At 44.2% G+C, this 20000-nt stretch overlaps 1 protein-coding gene across 2 annotated transcripts in view; it reads right to left on the minus strand.

Moving 5' to 3' along the window:
* LOC149984364 (oxysterol-binding protein-related protein 3-like) overlaps window positions 1–20000 on the minus strand; it is a 124592-nt gene that overhangs the window by 62518 nt on the left and 42074 nt on the right. For both annotated transcript variants that reach the window (XM_090220941.1, XM_090220932.1), the window contains exon 2: window positions 3344–3568. In XM_090220941.1, coding sequence (XP_090077067.1) covers window positions 3344–3439 — 96 coding nt within the window. In that variant the 5' untranslated portion in view covers window positions 3440–3568. The remainder of the gene's footprint in view (window positions 1–3343; window positions 3569–20000) is intronic.

Below are 20000 nucleotides of genomic sequence, written 5' to 3' on the forward strand. Positions count from 1 at the left end.
AACTGTCCTGTAGACACACAACAAGGTTACACACAGCCCCTCTACAATCTCCCAACTGTCCTGTAGACACACAACAAGGTTACACACAGCCCCTCTACAATCTACCAACTGTCCTGTAGACACAACAAGGTTACACACAGCCCCTCTACAATCTCCCAACTGTCCTGTAGACACACAACAAGGTTACACACAGCCCCTCTACAATCTACCAACTGTCCTGTAGACACAACAAGGTTACACACAGCCCCTCTACAATCTACCAACTGTCCTGTAGACACACAACAAGGTTACACACAGCCCCTCTACAATCTACCAACTGTCCTGTAGACACAACAAGGTTACACACAGCCCCTCTACAATCTACCAACTGTCCTGTAAACACAACAAGGTTACACACAGCCCCTCTACAATCTACCAACTGTCCTGTAGACACAACAAGGTTACACACAGCCCCTCTACAATCTACCAACTGTCCTGTAAACACACAATCCTGTAGACACAACAAGGTTACACACAGCCCCTCTACAATCTACCAACTGTCCTGTAGACACACAACAAGGTTACACACAGCCCCTCTACAATCTACCAACTGTCCTGTAAACACACAACAAGGTTACACACAGCCCCTCTACAATCTCCCAACTGTCCTGTAAACACACAACAAGGTTACACACAGCCCCTCTACAATCTACCAACTGTCCTGTAAACACACAACAAGGTTACACACAGCCCCTATACAATCTATCAACTGTCCTGTAAACACACAATCCTGTAGACACACAACAAGGTTACACACAGCCCCTCTACAATCTACCAACTGTCCTGTAAACACACAACAAGGTTACACACAGCCCCTATACAATCTATCAACTGTCCTGTAAACACACAATCCTGTAGACACACAACAAGGTTACACACAGCCCCTCTACAATCTACCAACTGTCCTGTAAACACACAATCCTGTAAACACACAACAAGGTTACATTCAGCCCCTCTACAATCTACCAACTGTCCTGTAGACACACAACAAGGTTACACACAGCCCCTCTACAATCTCCCAACTGTCCTGTAAACACAACAAGGTTAGATTATTATTTTTATATAATGTCTGTGTCCCAAATGGCATCCTATTCCCTATATAATGCACTACATTTCACCAGGGCCCATAGGTATCTGGTCCAATCTAGTACACTACTAGGAGATAGGATGCCATTTGGGACAAAGCCCAAGTATAAACTGACAAGCCAGTAAACAATAGTGTTTTATAAACAGACTGTTCCGTTTCCCACAGAGACCAGTCAGAATGTCAGGAGGGGGTGGTGACCTCTGTAAGAGAGAGAGAGAGATGAGCGAGAGAGAGAGAGAGAGATGAGAGAGCGAGAGAGAGAGAGAGAGAGAGAGATGAGAGAGCGAGAGAGGGAGATGAGGAAGAGAGAGCGAGAGAGAGAGAGAGATGAGAGAGCGAGAGAGAGAGAGAGAGAGAGACACACACACACACACACCTTTCCTGTAGTAACTACCTCAGTAAATAGACTCTACCTTTCCTGTAATAACTAATCTAATCCGCTACACAATATTCACAGAGCTGATGGCTGGACGGACGGGTCGGGGTGGGAGGGAGGGAGGGACAGAGTAATGATCCTGATAATACGGCCAGATGATGAGATTATAATCATATATCCAGGTCAATGTGTTAACCTCACTGAGAGAGATACCACTCACACACAAACACACACACACACATGTACAGTACATTGTGTAATATACCGATGGTCCCTAACTAGCTCCATAGGGATATCCAAAGTGAAACCACATTTACCACGAGCATTACAATCGGGTCGCGTGCAGCTGCACTCCGAATTGCTGAGTACTTGTGTGCTGCCAGCTGTGGGCATGTGGTCAGGACTGAAATAAACCCAACCTTCATTTACGTTGTGACATACTCAATTACAAAACTACATTTTGGACGAGACTGACTTTATGACAAAAATTATCCTATAGTAGTTCAATTCTGACAGCAGAATAAACGTTTCTGACAAATACTGATACCACATAAGTTGTTTTTTAGGGGAGGGAGGTCTCTTTAAGGGGGGGGGGGGCTCTTTAAGGGAGGGCGGGAGGTCTTTAAGGGAGGGAGGGAAGTCTTTAAGGGATGGAGGGAGGTCTTTAAGGGAGGGAGGTCTTTAAGGGAGGGAGGGCTCTTTAAGGGAGGGAGGTCTTTAAGGGACCGAGGTCTTTAAAGGAGTGAGGTAGGGAGGGGTAGGGAGGTCTTTAAAGGGGGAGGGAGATCTTTAAGAGGGAGTTCTTTAAGGGGGGGAGAGAGGTCTTTGGGAGGGAGTTCTTTAAGGGAGGTAGGGCTCTTTAAGGGAGTGAGGGAGGTCTTTAGGGAGGGAGGGCTCTTTAAGGGCACCTAAAGGGAGGGAGGTCTTTAAGGGGGGGGGCTCTCTTCTTTAAGGGGGGGAGAGAGGTCTTTGGGAGGGAGTTCTTTAAGGGAGGTAGGGCTCTTTAAGGGAGTGAGGGAGGTCTTCAAGGGGGAGGGAGGTCTTTAAAGGAGGGAGGGCTCTTTAAGGGAGGGAGGGAGGTCTTTAGGGAGGGAGGGCTCTTTAAGGGCACCTAAAGGGAGGGAGGTCTTTAAGGGGGGGGGGGCTCTATAAGGGAGGGAGGGAAGTCTTTAAGGGAGGGAGGGCTCTATAAGGGAGGGAGGGAAATCTTTAAGGGAGGGAGGGCTATATTAAGGGAGGGAGGGCTCTATAAGGGAGAGGGAAGTCTTTAAGGGAGGGAGGGCTATGTAAGGGAGGGAGGGAAGTCTTTAATGGAGGGAGGTCTGTAGTACAGTAATTCAACAGCTTACTACACTGTAGTCTCTATTCAGTCTGGATCCCTGAAGCGTTACAGATCACGTGACGGAGATGTAAAGGTCATTTCATATTGAGACGTGAATACAGTCTCCGCTAACACCAGAACATTTACATTTCAATCCCGCTGTAACGCTGAACTTCAGCGATACGGCTTGAATAGAGCCCTATGTGACTGGGCTCATCATCACAGACCACCTGACAACAACAACACATAGTTAGTGGGAATCCTGCAGCAGCCAACCATCCAATACGTATGACTGTACAGTCTTATGTATGACTGTTATCCTTTTAATGGTTTGCATTAACAATGTATTTTCAGCGTCTTTTTGTGGTCCTGAATATTTAAAACGGTGAACCGTCGCTGAGGTCAAGGCCCTCTGGAAACGATGGGTCTCATTTTCCAAACAGAGACATTCATTATGTTCTCTTCCTGACTGGAGATAGCTGTGACATTAATGAGTGTGTGTGTGTGTGGTCGGTGTTACCTGTCGGCTGTCGTGTTTGGAGGAGGAGCTGCTGTTGCTGTGTGAGGGGGAAGAGATCTTGTGAGACATGGCTGAACTCCTCTCCTCTGAGCCCATCTCCCTGCAGGCCGTCTCCCTGCCCCTGCAGCTCGTCTCCCTGGGGCTTGAGGATCCTCTCTCCTTGGGACTTGGGCTTCTCTGGGTCAGTGAGGCGCTGCAACCTTGTCCATCTGGAACATCCCCTCACTGAGAGAGAGAGAGAGAGAGAGAGAGAGAGAGAGAGAGAGAGAGAGAGAGAGAGAGAGAGAGAGAGAGAGAGAGAGAGAGAGAGAGAGAGAGAGAGAGAGAGAGAGAGAGAGAGAGAGAGAGAGAGAGAGAGAGAGAGAGAGAGAGAGAGAGAGAGAGAGAGAGAGAGAGAGAGAGGGAGAGAGAGAGAGAGAGAGGGAGAGATTGGAGAGGGAGAGGCAGGGATGTTATTGATCTTTAAGAACATTTAATTGGCACCATTTAGCTAATAACTATTGTACATACATAGCAAATTCAAATGCAAAAAAGTTTTTAAAAAGGTCACTGTTGAAGAGAGAGTTCACATATCAGATGAAGGGAGAACTGAAGTCCTAAAAAGCTTTGAAGCTCCTTAGTCTCACTGGGAACCACAACCACTCTGAGCGAGAGAGATGTTGTTCTGACAGAGTGCTTCCTTTCAGCTGTGTCTGTGTCCCAAATGGAGCCCTATTCTCCAAATTGTTCACTACGTTTGACCAGAGGGTCAAAAGAGAATAGGGGCCCATTTGGGACAAAGCCTGTGATTCACTGTGCTGGTGAGTCATGGTCCAACAGTATGGACTGTCAACATTCATCAACGTACATACAGTGTGATGAACAGACACTTGTGCCCCCTTAATTAAAGTAAAATAGAAATAAATATTAATGTGCAATAATTACAGCTTGATCATACAGGATAGTGGTGAATAAATATCACATCACTGTCTGGCAACTAAGGTGAAAAATAGACTACTGTCTTTGGTGTGTATCAGTAGATGAGCTTCACAGTGTGTGTGTGTGTGTGTGTGTGTGTGTGTGTGTGTTGTGAGAATGATAAACAACCTGGATGTTGTAAATTATACCGTCAGTTCACAAGGCAACATACAGCAGGCAATCAAGGCAACATGCTTTACTGATGCTAAAAGAACAGAGGTGCTACTGAATGTGTGGCCAATCAATCTCACTGGAGTTCCAATCAATCTCACTGGAGTTCCAATCAATCTCACTGAAGTTCCAATCAATCTTACTGGAGTTCCAATCAATCTCACTGGAGTTCCAATCAATCTCACTGGAGTTCCAATCAATCTCACTGGAGTTCCAATCAATCTCACTGGAGTTCCAATCAATCTCACTGAAGTTCCAATCAATCTTACTGGAGTTCCAATCAATCTCACTGGAGTTCCAATCAATCTCACTGGAGTTCCAATCAATCTCACTGGAGTTCCAATCAATCTCAAGTTCTTGACATTTTCTTGACTGACCTTCATGTCTTAAAGTGATGATAGACTGATGGACTCTTCTGCTTATTTGAGTTGTCCTTGCCAAAATATGGACTTGGACTTTACCAAATAGGGCTATCTTCTGTATACCACCCCTACCATGTCACAACACAACTGATTGGCTCAAACGCATTAAGGACAGAAATTCCAAAAATGAACTTTTAACAAGGCACACCTGTTAATTGAAATGCATTCCAGGTGACTACCTCATGAAACTGGTTGAGAGAATGCCAAGAGTGTGCAAAGCTGTCATCAAGGCAAAGGGTGACTAATTTGAAGAATCTCAAATCTAAAATATATTTGTTTTTGTTTAACACTTTTTTTGGTTACTACATGATTCCATATGTGTTATTTCAGTATAGATGTCTTCACTATTATTCTAAAATGTAGAAAATAGTCAAAATAAAGAAAAACCCTGGAATGAGTAGGTGTTCTAAACTTTTGACTGGTACGGTAGACATTTGAAGTCTGAAGTTTACATACACCTTAGCCAAATACATTTAAACTCAGTTTTTCACAATTCCAGATATTTAATCCTAGTAAAAATTCCCTGTCTTAGGTCAGTTAGAATCACCACTTTATTTTAAGAATGTGAAATAATAGTAGAGAGAATGATTATTTCAGCTTTTATTTCTTTCATCATATTCCCAGTGGGTCAGAAGTTTACATACTGTACACTCAATTAGTATTTGGTAGCATTGCCTTTAAATTGTTTAACTTGGGTCAAACATTTCATGTAGCCTTCCACAAGCTTCCTACAATAAGTTGGGTGAATTTTGGCCAATTCCTCCTGACAGAGCTGGTGTAACTGAGTCAGGTTTGTAGGCCTCCTTGCTCGCACACGCTTTTTCAGTTCTGCCCACAAATTTTCTATAGGATTGAGGTCAGGGCTTTGTGATGGCCACTCCAATACCTTGACTTTGTTGTCCTTAAGCCATTTTGTCACAACTTTGGAAGTATGCTTGGGGTAATTGTCCATTTGAAAGACCCATTTGCGACCAAGCTTTAACTTTCTGACTGATGTCTTGAGATGTTGCTTCAATATATCCACATAATTTCCCTCCTCATGATGCCGTCTATTTTGTGAAGTGGACCAGTCCCTCCTGCAGCAAAGCACCCCCACAACATGATGCTGCCACCCCAGTGCTTCACAGTTGGGATGGTGTTCTTCGGCTTGCAGACCTCCCCCTTTTTCTTCCAAACAAACATAAGTATGGTCATTATGGCCAAACAGTTCTATTTTTGTTTCATCAGACCAGAGGACATTTCCACAAAAAATACAATCTTTGTCCCCATGTGCAGTTGCAAACCGTAGTCTGGCTTTTTTATGGTGGTTTTGGAGCAGTGGCTTCTTCCATGCAGATTATGTCGATATAGGACTCGTTTTACTGTGGATATAGATACTTTTGTACCTGTTTCCTACAGCATCTTCACAAGGTCCTTTGCTATTGTTCTGGGATTGATTTGCACTTTTCGCACCAAAGTACGTTCATCTCTAGGAGACAGAACGCGTCTCCTCCCTGAGCGGTATGACGGCTGCCTGGTCCCATGGTGTTTATACCTGTGTACTATTGTTTGTACAGATGAATGTGGTAGCTTCAGGCATTTGGAAATTGCTCCCAAGGATGAACCAGACTTGTGAAGGTCTTACATTTTTTCCTGAGGTCTTGGCTGATTTCTTTTGATTTTCCCATCATGTCAAGCAAAGAGGCACTGAGTTTGAAGGTAGGCCTTGAAATACATTCACAGGTACACCTCCAATTGACTCAAATTATGTCAATTAGCCTATCAGAAGCTTCTAAAGCTATGACATAATTTTCTGGAATTTTCCAAGCTGTTTAAAGGCACAGTCAACCTAGTGTAAGTAAACTTCTGACCCACTGGAACTGTCATACAGTGAATTATAAGTGAAATAATCTGTCTGTAAACAATTGTTGGAAAAATGACTTGTATCTTGCACAATGTAGATGTCCTAACTGACTTGCCAAAACGATAGTTTGTTTGAGTGTTTGAAAAACGAGTTTAATGATTCCAACCTAAGTGTATGTAAACTTTGAAAAACGAGTTTTAATGATTCCAACCTAAGTGTATGTAAACTTTGAAAAACGAGTTTTAATGATTCCAACCTAAGTGTATGTAAACTTTGAAAACGAGTTTTAATGATTCCAACCTAAGTGTATGTAAACTTTGAAAAACGAGTTTTAATGATTCCAACCTAAGTGTATGTAAACTTTGAAAAACGAGTTTTAATGATTCCAACCTAAGTGTATGTAAACTTTGAAAAACGAGTTTTAATGATTCCAACCTAAGTGTATGTAAACTTTGAAAAACTTCCGACTTCAAATGTACGTATATATTATTATTTTGTCTTAGTATGCTGTCTGTAGGTCTGCCTGTCTGTAGGTCTGCCTGTCTGTAGGTCTGCCTGTCTGTAGGTCTGCCTGTCTGTCTGGGATGGGATAGTATGAAGAATGGTTCATTTCCACTGGATCACATGCCATGTTAACCACTAAACCCCCTGGAGTCAGCCAGTCAGGATCTCTATACAGCCGGGGGCCAAGTCTGCATCCCAAATGGCACCCTATTCCCTATATAGATTAGTGCACTACTTTTGAACTGAGCCCTATGGGATCCTAGTCAAGAGTGGTGCACTATGTAGGGAATAGGGTACCATTTGGAACACAAACCACGTGTGTCTCACCAAGTAACAGCGTGTGTGTGTGACAGGTGTGTGACTAGGTGAGTGTGATGTTACAATAGAGATATATACCGTATACTGTATTATATGTAATATAGGCTATATAAAAGGTTATAATTCTGTGGTATACAACATCTCCCACCAGCCCCAGCCTCATACCAGCCCAGCCCAGTCCAGTCTAGCCCAGTTCAGCACAGTTCAGCCCTGCTCAGCCCATACTAGTCCAGCCAGTCCAGTTCAATCCAGTCTAGTCAAGTCGAGCCTAGTCTCCCATCAGTCATGCAGTCTGTAGGGCTGCTACTCTGCTACACACCAAGGTTAATCACATTACCCAGCTTCCTCCTCCACTGCATCATGTCTAGTAGGCTACAGTCTCTGGGGTTTCACAGAGAGTGGGCCTGACGGTCACCTGACACCCCCTGCCTGTCCCTGTCCTGTAGTCAAACCCAGGATCCATCTCCACTCTCCCATCACACGCACACGCACACGCACACGCACACGCACACGCACACACACACACACACACACACACACACACATCTTTTTAACCCTCTATGCTCATTTGAGACCCCTCTTTCAAAGTCACTGAGAACTCTTCTTCTAGCCATAGTTGCCAAAATAATGGGCAACTGGGCATTTTTATACATGACCCTAAGCATGATGGGATGTGAATTGCTTAATTAACTCAGCAACCACACCTGGTGTCTATATACATGTATCTCTCAAATACTCAAGTGTTTATTTTGGCAGTTACCTGTACACCTTATTGCTCTAATACAAATTTGTATCCCATAGTGGAAACCTACAGGAGGGTATCTCTCCAGGAACAGGGTTGGAGTTAAAACCTACAGGAAGGTATCTCTCCAGGAACAGGATTGGAGTTCAAACATACAGGAAGGTATCTCTCCAGGAACAGGGTTGGAGTTAAAACCTACAGGAGGGTAGTTCTCCAGGAACAGGATTGGAGTTCAAACATACAGGAAGGTATCTCTCCAGGAACAGGGTTGGAGATAAAACCTACAGGAGGGTAACTCTCCAGGAACAGGGTTGGAGTGAAAACCTACAGGAGGGTAACTCTCCAGGAACAGGGTTGGAGTGAAAACCTACAGGAGGGTAACTCTCCAGGAACAGCTTCATAGAGCCCTGAGCTAGAACCTGACGGAAGAGACTACTGAGGAAATGAATATCTTATCTTAAGATAATATCTTATTAAAATGAAAGGCAATGACGCAGTTACAACAGGTCCTATATTTTATGAGACAATCAGTGTTTCTGACCCAAACTCAACCCCTTATCAAATAAAATGACTATGTCTGAAGTGCCTATTAAAGTCAAATGAATAGGTGGAAGGCTTCAGGTCTCAAACCCTGTTATTGAATAGCTGTGTCATAGGGATTTCCAGCCATACGCCCACACACACACACACACACACACACACACACACACACACACACACACACACACACACACACACACACATACGTTCCTTTGAAAGCATCTCTCTGTCATCATAGAGTTCCTACTTGCGTCCATAAATAACCACACAATGCCTGGCCAAACAGCGCGTGGGGAAGGTGACTAACGTATGGTGAATATTCCAGTAAACCCAGGCAGTACTCTCACACCGTCTCTGTGACCAAGTGAGATCACACATTCAAGAGCACATGCACAGACACACAACCTAGTTCCCCCAGGTTGTTTATCATCCTCACAACGACACACTGTCACACACACAACCACACACACACAACCACACACACACACACACACACACACACACACACACACACACACACACACACACACACAGCCCAGCCCCCATGGTGCCACAGATGGATCATGTACAGCTCTTCCCTGATCAATAGAAAAGCCTCCATCTGAAATAGGAGATTAAGGAGAAATAGAAGGAGGATATTATTGTAGAGGAGGAAGGAGGAATAGGAGGAGGATATTATTGTAGAGGAGGAAGGAGGAATAGGAGGAGGATATTATTGTAGAGGAGGAAGGAGGAATAGGAGGAGGATATTATTGTAGAGGAGGAAGGAGGAATAGGAGGAGGATATTATTGTAGAGGAGGAAGGAGGAATAGGAGGAGGATATTATTGTAGAGGAGGAAGGAGGAATAGGAGGAGGATATTAATGTAGAGGAGGAAGGAGGAATAGGAGGAGGATATTATTGTAGAGGAGTAAGGAGGAATAGGAGGAGGATATTAATGTAGAGGAGTAAGGAGGAATAGGAGGAGGATATTAATGTAGAGGAGGAAGGAGGAATAGGAGGAGGATATTATTGTAGAGGAGGAAGGAGGAATAGGAGGAGGATATTATTGTAGAGGAGGAAGGAGGAATAGGAGGAGGATATTAATGTAGAGGAGGAAGGAGGAATAGGAGGAGGATATTATTGTAGAGGAGGACGGAGGAATAGGAGGAGGATATTATTGTAGAGGAGGAAGGAGGAATAGGAGGAGGATATTATTGTAGAGGAGGAAGGAGGAATAGGAGGAGGATATTAATGTAGAGGAGGAAGGAGGAATAGGAGGAGGATATTATTGTAGAGGAGGACGGAGGAATAGGAGGAGGATATTATTGTAGAGGAGGAAGGAGGAATAGGAGGAGGATATTATTGTAGAGGAGGAATAGGAGGAGGATATTATTGTAGAGGAGGACGGAGGAATAGGAGGAGGATATTATTGTAGAGGAGGAAGGAGGAATAGGAAGAGGATATTAATGTAGAGGAGGAATAGGAGGAATAGGAGGAGGATTTTATTGTAAAGGAGGAAGGAGGAATAGGAGGAGGATATTATTGTAAAGGAGGAAGGAGGAATAGGAGGAGGATTTTATTGTAGAGGAGGACGGAGGAATAGGAGGAGGATATTATTGTAGAGGAGGAAGGAGGAGTAGGAGGAGGATATTAATGTAGAGGAGGAGTAGGAGGAGGATATTATTGTAGAGGAGGACGGAGGAATAGGAGGAGGATATTATTGTAGAGGAGGAATAGGAGGAGGATATTATTGTAGAGGAGGACGGAGGAATAGGAGGAGGATATTATTGTAGAGGAGGAAGGAGGAATAGGAAGAGGATATTAATGTAGAGGAGGAATAGGAGGAATAGGAGGAGGATTTTATTGTAAAGGAGGAAAGAGGAATAGGAGGAGGATATTATTGTAGAGGAGGAAGGAGGAATAGGAGGAGGATATTATTGTAGAGGAGGAAGGAGGAATAGGAGGAGGATATTAATGTAGAGGAGGAAGGAGGAATAGGAGGAGGATATTATTGTAGAGGAGGACGGAGGAATAGGAGGAGGATATTATTGTAGAGGAGGAAGGAGGAATAGGAGGAGGATATTATTGTAGAGGAGGAAGGAGGAATAGGAGGAGGATATTAATGTAGAGGAGGAAGGAGGAATAGGAGGAGGATATTATTGTAGAGGAGTAAGGAGGAATAGGAGGAGGATATTAATGTAGAGGAGTAAGGAGGAATAGGAGGAGGATATTAATGTAGAGGAGGAAGGAGGAATAGGAGGAGGATATTATTGTAGAGGAGGAAGGAGGAATAGGAGGAGGATATTATTGTAGAGGAGGAAGGAGGAATAGGAGGAGGATATTAATGTAGAGGAGGAAGGAGGAATAGGAGGAGGATATTATTGTAGAGGAGGACGGAGGAATAGGAGGAGGATATTATTGTAGAGGAGGAAGGAGGAATAGGAGGAGGATATTATTGTAGAGGAGGAAGGAGGAATAGGAGGAGGATATTAATGTAGAGGAGGAAGGAGGAATAGGAGGAGGATATTATTGTAGAGGAGGACGGAGGAATAGGAGGAGGATATTATTGTAGAGGAGGAAGGAGGAATAGGAGGAGGATATTATTGTAGAGGAGGAATAGGAGGAGGATATTATTGTAGAGGAGGACGGAGGAATAGGAGGAGGATATTATTGTAGAGGAGGAAGGAGGAATAGGAAGAGGATATTAATGTAGAGGAGGAATAGGAGGAATAGGAGGAGGATTTTATTGTAAAGGAGGAAGGAGGAATAGGAGGAGGATATTATTGTAAAGGAGGAAGGAGGAATAGGAGGAGGATTTTATTGTAGAGGAGGACGGAGGAATAGGAGGAGGATATTATTGTAGAGGAGGAAGGAGGAGTAGGAGGAGGATATTAATGTAGAGGAGGAGTAGGAGGAGGATATTATTGTAGAGGAGGACGGAGGAATAGGAGGAGGATATTATTGTAGAGGAGGAATAGGAGGAGGATATTATTGTAGAGGAGGACGGAGGAATAGGAGGAGGATATTATTGTAGAGGAGGAAGGAGGAATAGGAAGAGGATATTAATGTAGAGGAGGAATAGGAGGAATAGGAGGAGGATTTTATTGTAAAGGAGGAAAGAGGAATAGGAGGAGGATATTATTGTAGAGGAGGAAGGACGAATAGGAGGAGGATATTATTGTAGAGGAGGAAGGAGGAATAGGAGGAGGATATTAATGTAGAGGAGGAAGGAGGAATAGGAGGAGGATATTATTGTAGAGGAGGAATAGGAGGAGGATAGTATTGTAGAGGAGGAAGGAGGAATAGGAGGAGGATATTATTGTAGAGGAGGAAGGAGGAATAGGAAGAGGATATTAATGTAGAGGAGGAAGGAGGAATAGGAGGAGGATTTTATTGTAAAGGAGGAAAGAGGAATAGGAGGAGGATATTATTGTAGAGGAGGAAGGAGGAATAGGAGGAGGATTTTATTGTAAAGGAGGAAAGAGGAATAGGAGGAGGATTTTATTGTAAAGGAGGAAAAAGGAATAGGAGGAGGATATTATTGTAGAGGAGGAAGGAGGAATAGGAAGAGGATATTAATGTAGAGGAGGAAGGAGGAATAGGAGGAGGATTTTATTGTAAAGGAGGAAAGAGGAATAGGAGGAGGATATTATTGTAGAGGAGGAAGGAGGAATAGGAGGAGGATATTATTGTAGAGGAGGAAGGAGGAATAGGAGGAGGATATTAATGTAGAGGAGGAAGGAGGAATAGGAGGAGGATAGTATTGTAGAGGAGGAAGGAGGAATAGGAGGAGGATATTATTGTAGAGGAGGAAGGAGGAATAGGAAGAGGATATTAATGTAGAGGAGGAAGGAGGAATAGGAGGAGGATTTTATTGTAAAGGAGGAAAGAGGAATAGGAGGAGGATATTATTGTAGAGGAGGAAGGAGGAATAGGAGGAGGATATTATTGTAGAGGAGGAAGGAGGAATAGGAGGAGGATATTAATGTAGAGGAGGAAGGAGGAATAGGAGGAGGATTTTATTGTAAAGGAGGAAAGAGGAATAGGAGGAGGTATTATTGTAGAGGAGGAAGGAGGAATAGGAGGAGGATATTATTGTAGAGGAAGGAGGCATAGGAGGAGGATATTATTGTAAAGGAGGAAGGAGGAATAGGAGGAGGATATTAATGTAGAGGAGGAAGGAGGAATAGGAGGAGGATATTATTGTAGAGGAGGAGTAGGAGGAGAATATTAATGTAGAGGAGGACGGAGGAATAGGAGGAGGATATTATTGTAAAGGAGGAAGGAGGAATAGGAGGAGGATATTATTGTAGAGGAGGAAGGAGGAGTAGGAGGAGGATATTATTGTAGAGGAGGAAGGAGGAAGGAGGAATAGGAGGAGGATATTAATGTAGAGGAGGAAGGAGGAATAGGAGGAGGATATTATTGTAGAGGAGGAAGGAGGAAGGAGGAATAGGAGGAGGATATTAATGTAGAGGAGGAAGGAGGAATAGGAGGAGGATATTATTGTAAAGGAGGAAGGAGGAATAGGAGGAGGATTTTATTGTAAAGGAGGAAGGAGGAGTAGGAGGAGGATATTATTGTAGAGGAGGAAGGAGGAATAGGAGGATGATATTATTGTAGAGGAGGAAGGAGGAATAGGAGGAGGATATTATTGTAGAGGAGGAAGGAGGCATAGGAGGAGGATATTATTGTAGAGGGGAAGGAGGAATAGGAGGAGGATTTTATTGTAAAGGAGGAAGGAGGAATAGGAGGAGGATTTTATTGTAAAGGAGGAAGGAGGAATAGGAGGAGAATATTAATGTAGAGGAGGAAGGAGGAATAGGAGGAGTAGGATGAGGATATTATTGTAGAGGAGGAAGGAGGAATAGGAGGAGGATTTTATTGTAAAGGAGGAAGGAGGAATAGGAGGAGGATTTTATTGTAAAGGAGGAAGGAGGAATAGGAGGAGGATATTAATGTAGAGGAGAAATAGGAGGAGAATATTAATGTAGAGGAGGAAGGAGGAATAGGAGGAGTAGGAGGAGGATATTATTGTAGAGGAGGAAGGAGGAATAGGAGGAGTAGGAGGAGGATAGTATTGTAGAGGAGGAAGGAGGAATAGGAGGAGGATATTAATGTAGAGGAGGAAGGAGGAATAGGAGGAGGATATCATTGTAAAGGAGGAAGGAGGAATAGGAGGAGTAGGAGGAGGATATTATTGTAGAGGAGGAAGGAGGAATAGGAGGAGGATTTTATTGTAAAGGAGGAAGGAGGAATAGGAGGAGGATTTTATTGTAAAGGAGGAAGGAGGAATAGGAGGAGGATATTATTGTAGAGGAGGAAGGAGGAATAGGAGGAGGATATTATTGTAGAGGAGGAATAGGAGGAGGATATTAATGTAGAGGAGGAAGGAGGAATAGGAGGAGTAGGAGGAGGATATTATTGTAGAGGAGGAAGGAGGAATAGGAGGAGTAGGAGGAGGATAGTATTGTAGAGGAGGAAGGAGGAATAGGAGGAGGATATTAATGTAGAGGAGGAATAGGAGGAGGATATTATTGTAGAGGAGGAAGGAGGAATAGGAGGAGGATATTAATGTAGAGGAGGAAGGAGGAATAGGAGGAGGATATTAATGTAGAGGAGGAATAGGAGGAGAATATTAATGTAGAGGAGGAAGGAGGAATAGGAGGAGGATATTAATGTAGAGGAGGAAGGAGGAATAGGAGGAGGATATTAATGTAGAGGAGGAAGGAGGAATAGGAGGAGGATATTATTGTAGAGGAGGAAGGAGGCATAGGAGGAGGATATTATTGTAGAGGAGGAATAGGAGGAGGATATTATTGTAGAGGAGGAAGGAGGAATAGGAGGAGGATATTAATGTAGAGGAGGAAGGAGGAATAGGAGGAGGATATTATTGTAGAGGAGCAAGGAGGCATAGGAGGAGGATATTATTGTAGAGGAGGAATAGGAGGAGAATATTAATGTAGAGGAGGAAGGAGGAAGGAGGAGTAGGAGGAGGATATTATTGTAGAGGAGGAAGGAGGAATAGGAGGAGGATATTATTGTAGAGGAGGAAGGAGGCATAGGAGGAGGATATTATTGTAGAGGAGGAATAGGAGGAGAATATTAATGTAGAGGAGGAAGGAGGAATAGGAGGAGGATATTATTGTAGAGGAGGAAGGAGGAATAGGAGGAGGATATTATTGTAGAGGAGGAAGGAGGCATAGGAGGAGGATATTATTGTAGAGGAGGAATAGGAGGAGAATATTAATGTAGAGGAGGAAGGAGGAAGGAGGAGTAGGAGGAGGATAGTATTGTAGAGGAGGAAGGAGAAATAGGAGGAGTAGGAGGAGGATATTAATGTAGAGGAGGAAGGAGGAAGGAGGAATAGGAGGAGGATATTAATGTAGAGGAGGAAGGAGGAATAGGAGGAGTAGGAGGAGGATATTAATGTAGAGGAGGAAGGAGGAATAGGTGGAGGATATTAATGTAGAGGAGGAAGGAGGAATAGGAGGAGAATATTATTGTAGAGGAGGAAGGAGGAATAGGAGGAGGATATTATTGTAGAGGAGGAATAGGAGGAGAATATTAATGTAGAGGAGGACGGAGGAATAGGAGGAGGATATTATTGTAGAGGAGGAAGGAGGAATAGGAGGAGGATATTATTGTAGAGGAGGAAGGAGGAATAGGAGGAGGATATTATTGTAGAGGAGGAATAGGAGGAGGATATTATTGTAGAGGAGGAATAGGAGGAGGATATTAATGTAGAGTAGGACGGAGGAATAGGAGGAGGATATTAATGTAGAGGAGGAAGGAGGAGTAGGAGGAGGATATTATTGTAGAGGAGGAAGGAGGAATAGGAGGAGGATATTATTGTAGAGGAGGAAGGAGGAGTAGGAGGAGGATATTATTGTAGAGGAGGAAGGAGGAATAGGAGGAGGATATTATTGTAGAGGAGGAAGGAGGAGTAGGAGGAGGATATTATTGTAGAGGAGGAAGGAGGAATAGGAGGAGGATATTATTGTAGAGGAGGAAGGAGGAGTAGGAGGAGGATATTATTGTAGAGGAGGAAGGAGGAATAGGAGGAGGATATTATTGTAGAGGAGGAAGGAGGAATAGGAGGAGGATATTATTGTAGAGGAGGAAGGAGGAATAGGAGGAGGATATTATTGTAGAGGAGGAAGGAGGAATAGGAGGAGGATATTATTGTAGAGGAGGAAGGAGGCATAGGAGGAGGATATTATTGTAGAGGGGGAAGGAGGAATAGGAGGAGGATTTTATTGTAGAGGAGGAATAGGAGGAGAATATTAATGTAGAGGAGGAAGGAGGAAGGAGGAGTAGGAGGAGGATAGTATTGTAGAGGAGGAAGGAGGAATAGGAGGAGTAGGAGGAGGATATTAATGTAGAGGAGGAAGGAGGAAGGAGGAATAGGAGGATAGTATTGTAGAGGAGGAAGGAGGAATAGGAGGAGGATATTATTGTAGAGGAGGAAGGAGGAATAGGAGGAGGATATTATTGTAGAGGAGGAAGGAGGAATAGGAGGAGAATATTATTGTAGAGGAGGAAGGAGGAATAGGAGGAGGATATTATTGTAGAGGAGGAAGGAGGAATAGGAGGAGGATATTATTGTAGAGGAGGAAGGAGGAATAGGAGGAGGATATTAATGTAGAGGAGGAAGGAGGAATAGGAGGAGGATATTAATGTAGAGGAGGAAGGAGGAATAGGAGGAGGATATTATTGTAGAGGAGGAAGGAGGAATAGGAGGAGGATATTAATGTAGAGGAGGAAGGAGGAATAGGAGGAGGATATTAATGTAGAGGAGGAAGGAGGAATAGGAGGAGGATATTAATGTAGAGGAGGAAGGAGGAATAGGAGGAGGATATTAATGTAGAGGAGGAAGGAGGAATAGGAGGAGGATATTATTGTAGAGGAGGACGGAGGAATAGGAGGAGGATATTAATGTAGAGGAGGAAGGAGGAATAGGAGGAGGATTTTATTGTAGAGGAGGACGGAGGAATAGGAGGAGGATATTAATGTAGAGGAGGAAGGAGGAATAGGAGGAGGATATTATTGTAGAGGAGGAAGGAGGAATAGGAGGAGGATATTAATGTAGAGGAGGAAGGAGGAATAGGAGGAGGATATTAATGTAGAGGAGGAAGGAGGAATAGGAGGAGGATATTAATGTAGAGGAGGAAGGAGGAATAGGAGGAGAATATTATTGTAGAGGAGGAAGGAGGAATAGGAGGAGGATATTATTGTAGAGGAGGAAGGAGGAATAGGAGGAGGATATTATTGTAGAGGAGGAAGGAGGAATAGGAGGAGGATATTAATGTAGAGGAGGAAGGAGGAATAGGAGGAGGATATTAATGTAGAGGAGGAAGGAGGAATAGGAGGAGGATATTATTGTAGAGGAGGAAGGAGGAATAGGAGGAGGATATTATTGTAGAGGAGGAGTAGGAGGAGAATATTAATGTAGAGGAGGAAGGAGGAATAGGAGGAGGATATTAATGTAGAGGAGGAAGGAGGAATAGGAGGAGGATATTAATGTAGAGGAGGAAGGAGGAATAGGAGGAGGATATTAATGTAGAGGAGGAATAGGAGGAGAATATTAATGTAGAGGAGGAATAGGGGGCATAGGAGGAGGAAACACTTGAACGAAAATGCATGAATGACTATGTGTGTGTGTCGTGTGTGTGCTGTGTATCACCAGCCAGCCAGCACACCATTCCTAATCAACGTCATTCCACAAGATCTGGGCCTGTATTTACACTGTTTCTCATCAACGTCATTCCACAAGATCTGGGCCTGTATTTACACTGTTTCTCGTCAACGTCATTCCACAAGATCTGGGCCTGTATTTACACTGTTTCTCATCAATGTCATTCCACAAGATCTGGGCCTGTATTTACACTGTTTCTCATCAACGTCATTCCACAAGATCTGGGCCTGTATTTACACTGTTTCTCGTCAACGTCATTCCACAAGATCTGGGCCTGTATTTACACTGTTTCTCATCAACGTCATTCCACAAGATCTGGGCCTGTATTTACACTGTTTCTCATCAACGTCATTCCACAAGATCTGGGCCTGTATTTACACTGTTTCTCATCAACGTCATTCCACAAGATCTGGGCCTGTATTTACACTGTTTCTCATCAACGTCATTCCACAAGATCTGGGCCTGTATTTACACTGTTTCTCGTCAATGTCATTCCACAAGATCTGGGCTTGTATTTACACTGTTTCTCATCAATGTCATTCCACAAGATCTGGGCCTGTATTTACACTGTTTCTCATCAACGTCATTCCACAAGATCTGGGCCTGTATTTACACTGTTTCTCATCAACGTCATTCCACAAGATCTGGGCCTGTATTTACACTGTTTCTCATCAACGTCATTCCACAAGATCTGGGCCTGTATTTACACTCTTTCTCGTCAACGTCATTCCACAAGATCTGGGCCTGTATTTACACTGTTTCTCGTCAATGTCATTCCACAAGATCTGGGCCTGTATTTACACTGTTTCTCATCAATGTCATTCCACAAGATCTGGGCCTGTATTTACACTGTTTCTCATCAATGTCATTCCACAAGATCTGGGCCTGTATTTACACTGTTTCTCATCAACGTCATTCCACAAGATCTGGGCCTGTATTTACACTGTTTCTCATCAACGTCATTCCACAAGATCTGGGCCTGTATTTACACTGTTTCTCGTCAATGTCATTCCACAAGATCTGGGCCTGTATTTACACTGTTTCTCATCAATGTCATTCCACAAGATCTGGGCCTGTATTTACACTGTTTCTCGTCAACGTCATTCCACAAGATCTGGGTATTCACAAAGCGTCTCAGAGTAGGAGTACTAATGTAGGATCAGGTCATTGTCATTTAAAAAGCGTTGTGAATACGGGCCCAGGCTTCTCCTCCAAGTATGCAGCTAGCGTGGTGTCTGACCAATCACACACCACAGATGTATGCATCCCAAATGGCACCCTATTGCCTTCCTAGTGCACTTCTTCTGACCAGGGACCATAGAGAACAGGGTGCCAGTAGGGGATTCATGTGAAATCAGCCAGCGAGCTTTAATGAGATGTCGGATTAGCAGCTCTATGGAGGGAGATGTCTAGCGACACACACACACTAACAGGCTGACTACAGCGCGCAAGCGTTGCAAAATAAATGTAGAAATCTATATTATTCAATTATTACACCCACTGCTTTTCGACCTGTCCCCAAATGAATGTAATTGGTTCAGAGTTTGTCCTGATGTTTTAACCTGCGTGTCATGATCGTGTTTGGTGTAGGGGAACAAAATACATTCATGCACGATGGCGCATGCAGCCGGATTGGGTTCCGTGTAACGAACAGAAGTTTGTTAGTCTAATGGCCATTCTGTCCTTGTTGTTACTCACTCAACAACGCCTCCCTCCATGTTGTGGTTTTTGGCAAAACATTTTGGAGGCTCGCTCAGCCCCTCTGATCACCACAGGCCTAAAACGGAGTGTTGGAGGGAGTGTGATGGTGTGTGGAGGGGTGGAGGGAGTGTGATGGTGTGTGGAGGGGTGGAGGGAGTGTGATGGTGTGTGGAGGGGTGGAGGGAGTGTGATGGTGTGTGGAGGGGTGGAGGGAGTGTGATGGTGTGTGGAGGGGTGTGATGGTGTGTGGAGGGGTGGAGGGGGTGTGATGGTGTGTGGAGGGGTGGAGAGAGTATGATGGTGTGTGGAAGGGTGGAGGGGGTGTGATGGTGTGTGGAGGGGTGTGATGGTGTGTGGAGGGGTGGAGGGGGTGCGATGGTGTGTGGAGGGGTGGAGGGGGTGTGATGGTGTGTGGAGGGGTGGAGGGGGTGTGATGGTGTGTGGAAGGGTGGAGGCGGTGTGATGGTGTGTGGAGGGGTGGAGGGGGTGTGATGGTGTGTGGAGGGGTGGGGGAGTGTGATGGTGTGTGGAGGGGTGGAGGGGGTGTGATGGTGTGTGGAGGGATGGGGGGGTGGGGGGGTGGGCAGTAGCAAGGGTCTCTTGGCTTGGATGACGAGTCCTTAGTGTAAGAAAGGGCCAAACTGACTTAGAGCAGACTAAGTCTGTGATGGAAGAGAGAGAGAGAGAGAGAGAAGACTGGGGCCAAACCAGACTTAGAACAGTGAAGGGCACTAAGTATGTGATGGAAGAGAGAGAGAAGACTGGGGCCAAAGTCTTAC

This window comes from Oncorhynchus mykiss, chromosome 3, assembly GCF_057628025.1.
Source record: "Oncorhynchus mykiss isolate SJ-2025 chromosome 3, ASM5762802v1, whole genome shotgun sequence".
Lineage (NCBI taxonomy): Eukaryota > Metazoa > Chordata > Actinopteri > Salmoniformes > Salmonidae > Oncorhynchus > Oncorhynchus mykiss.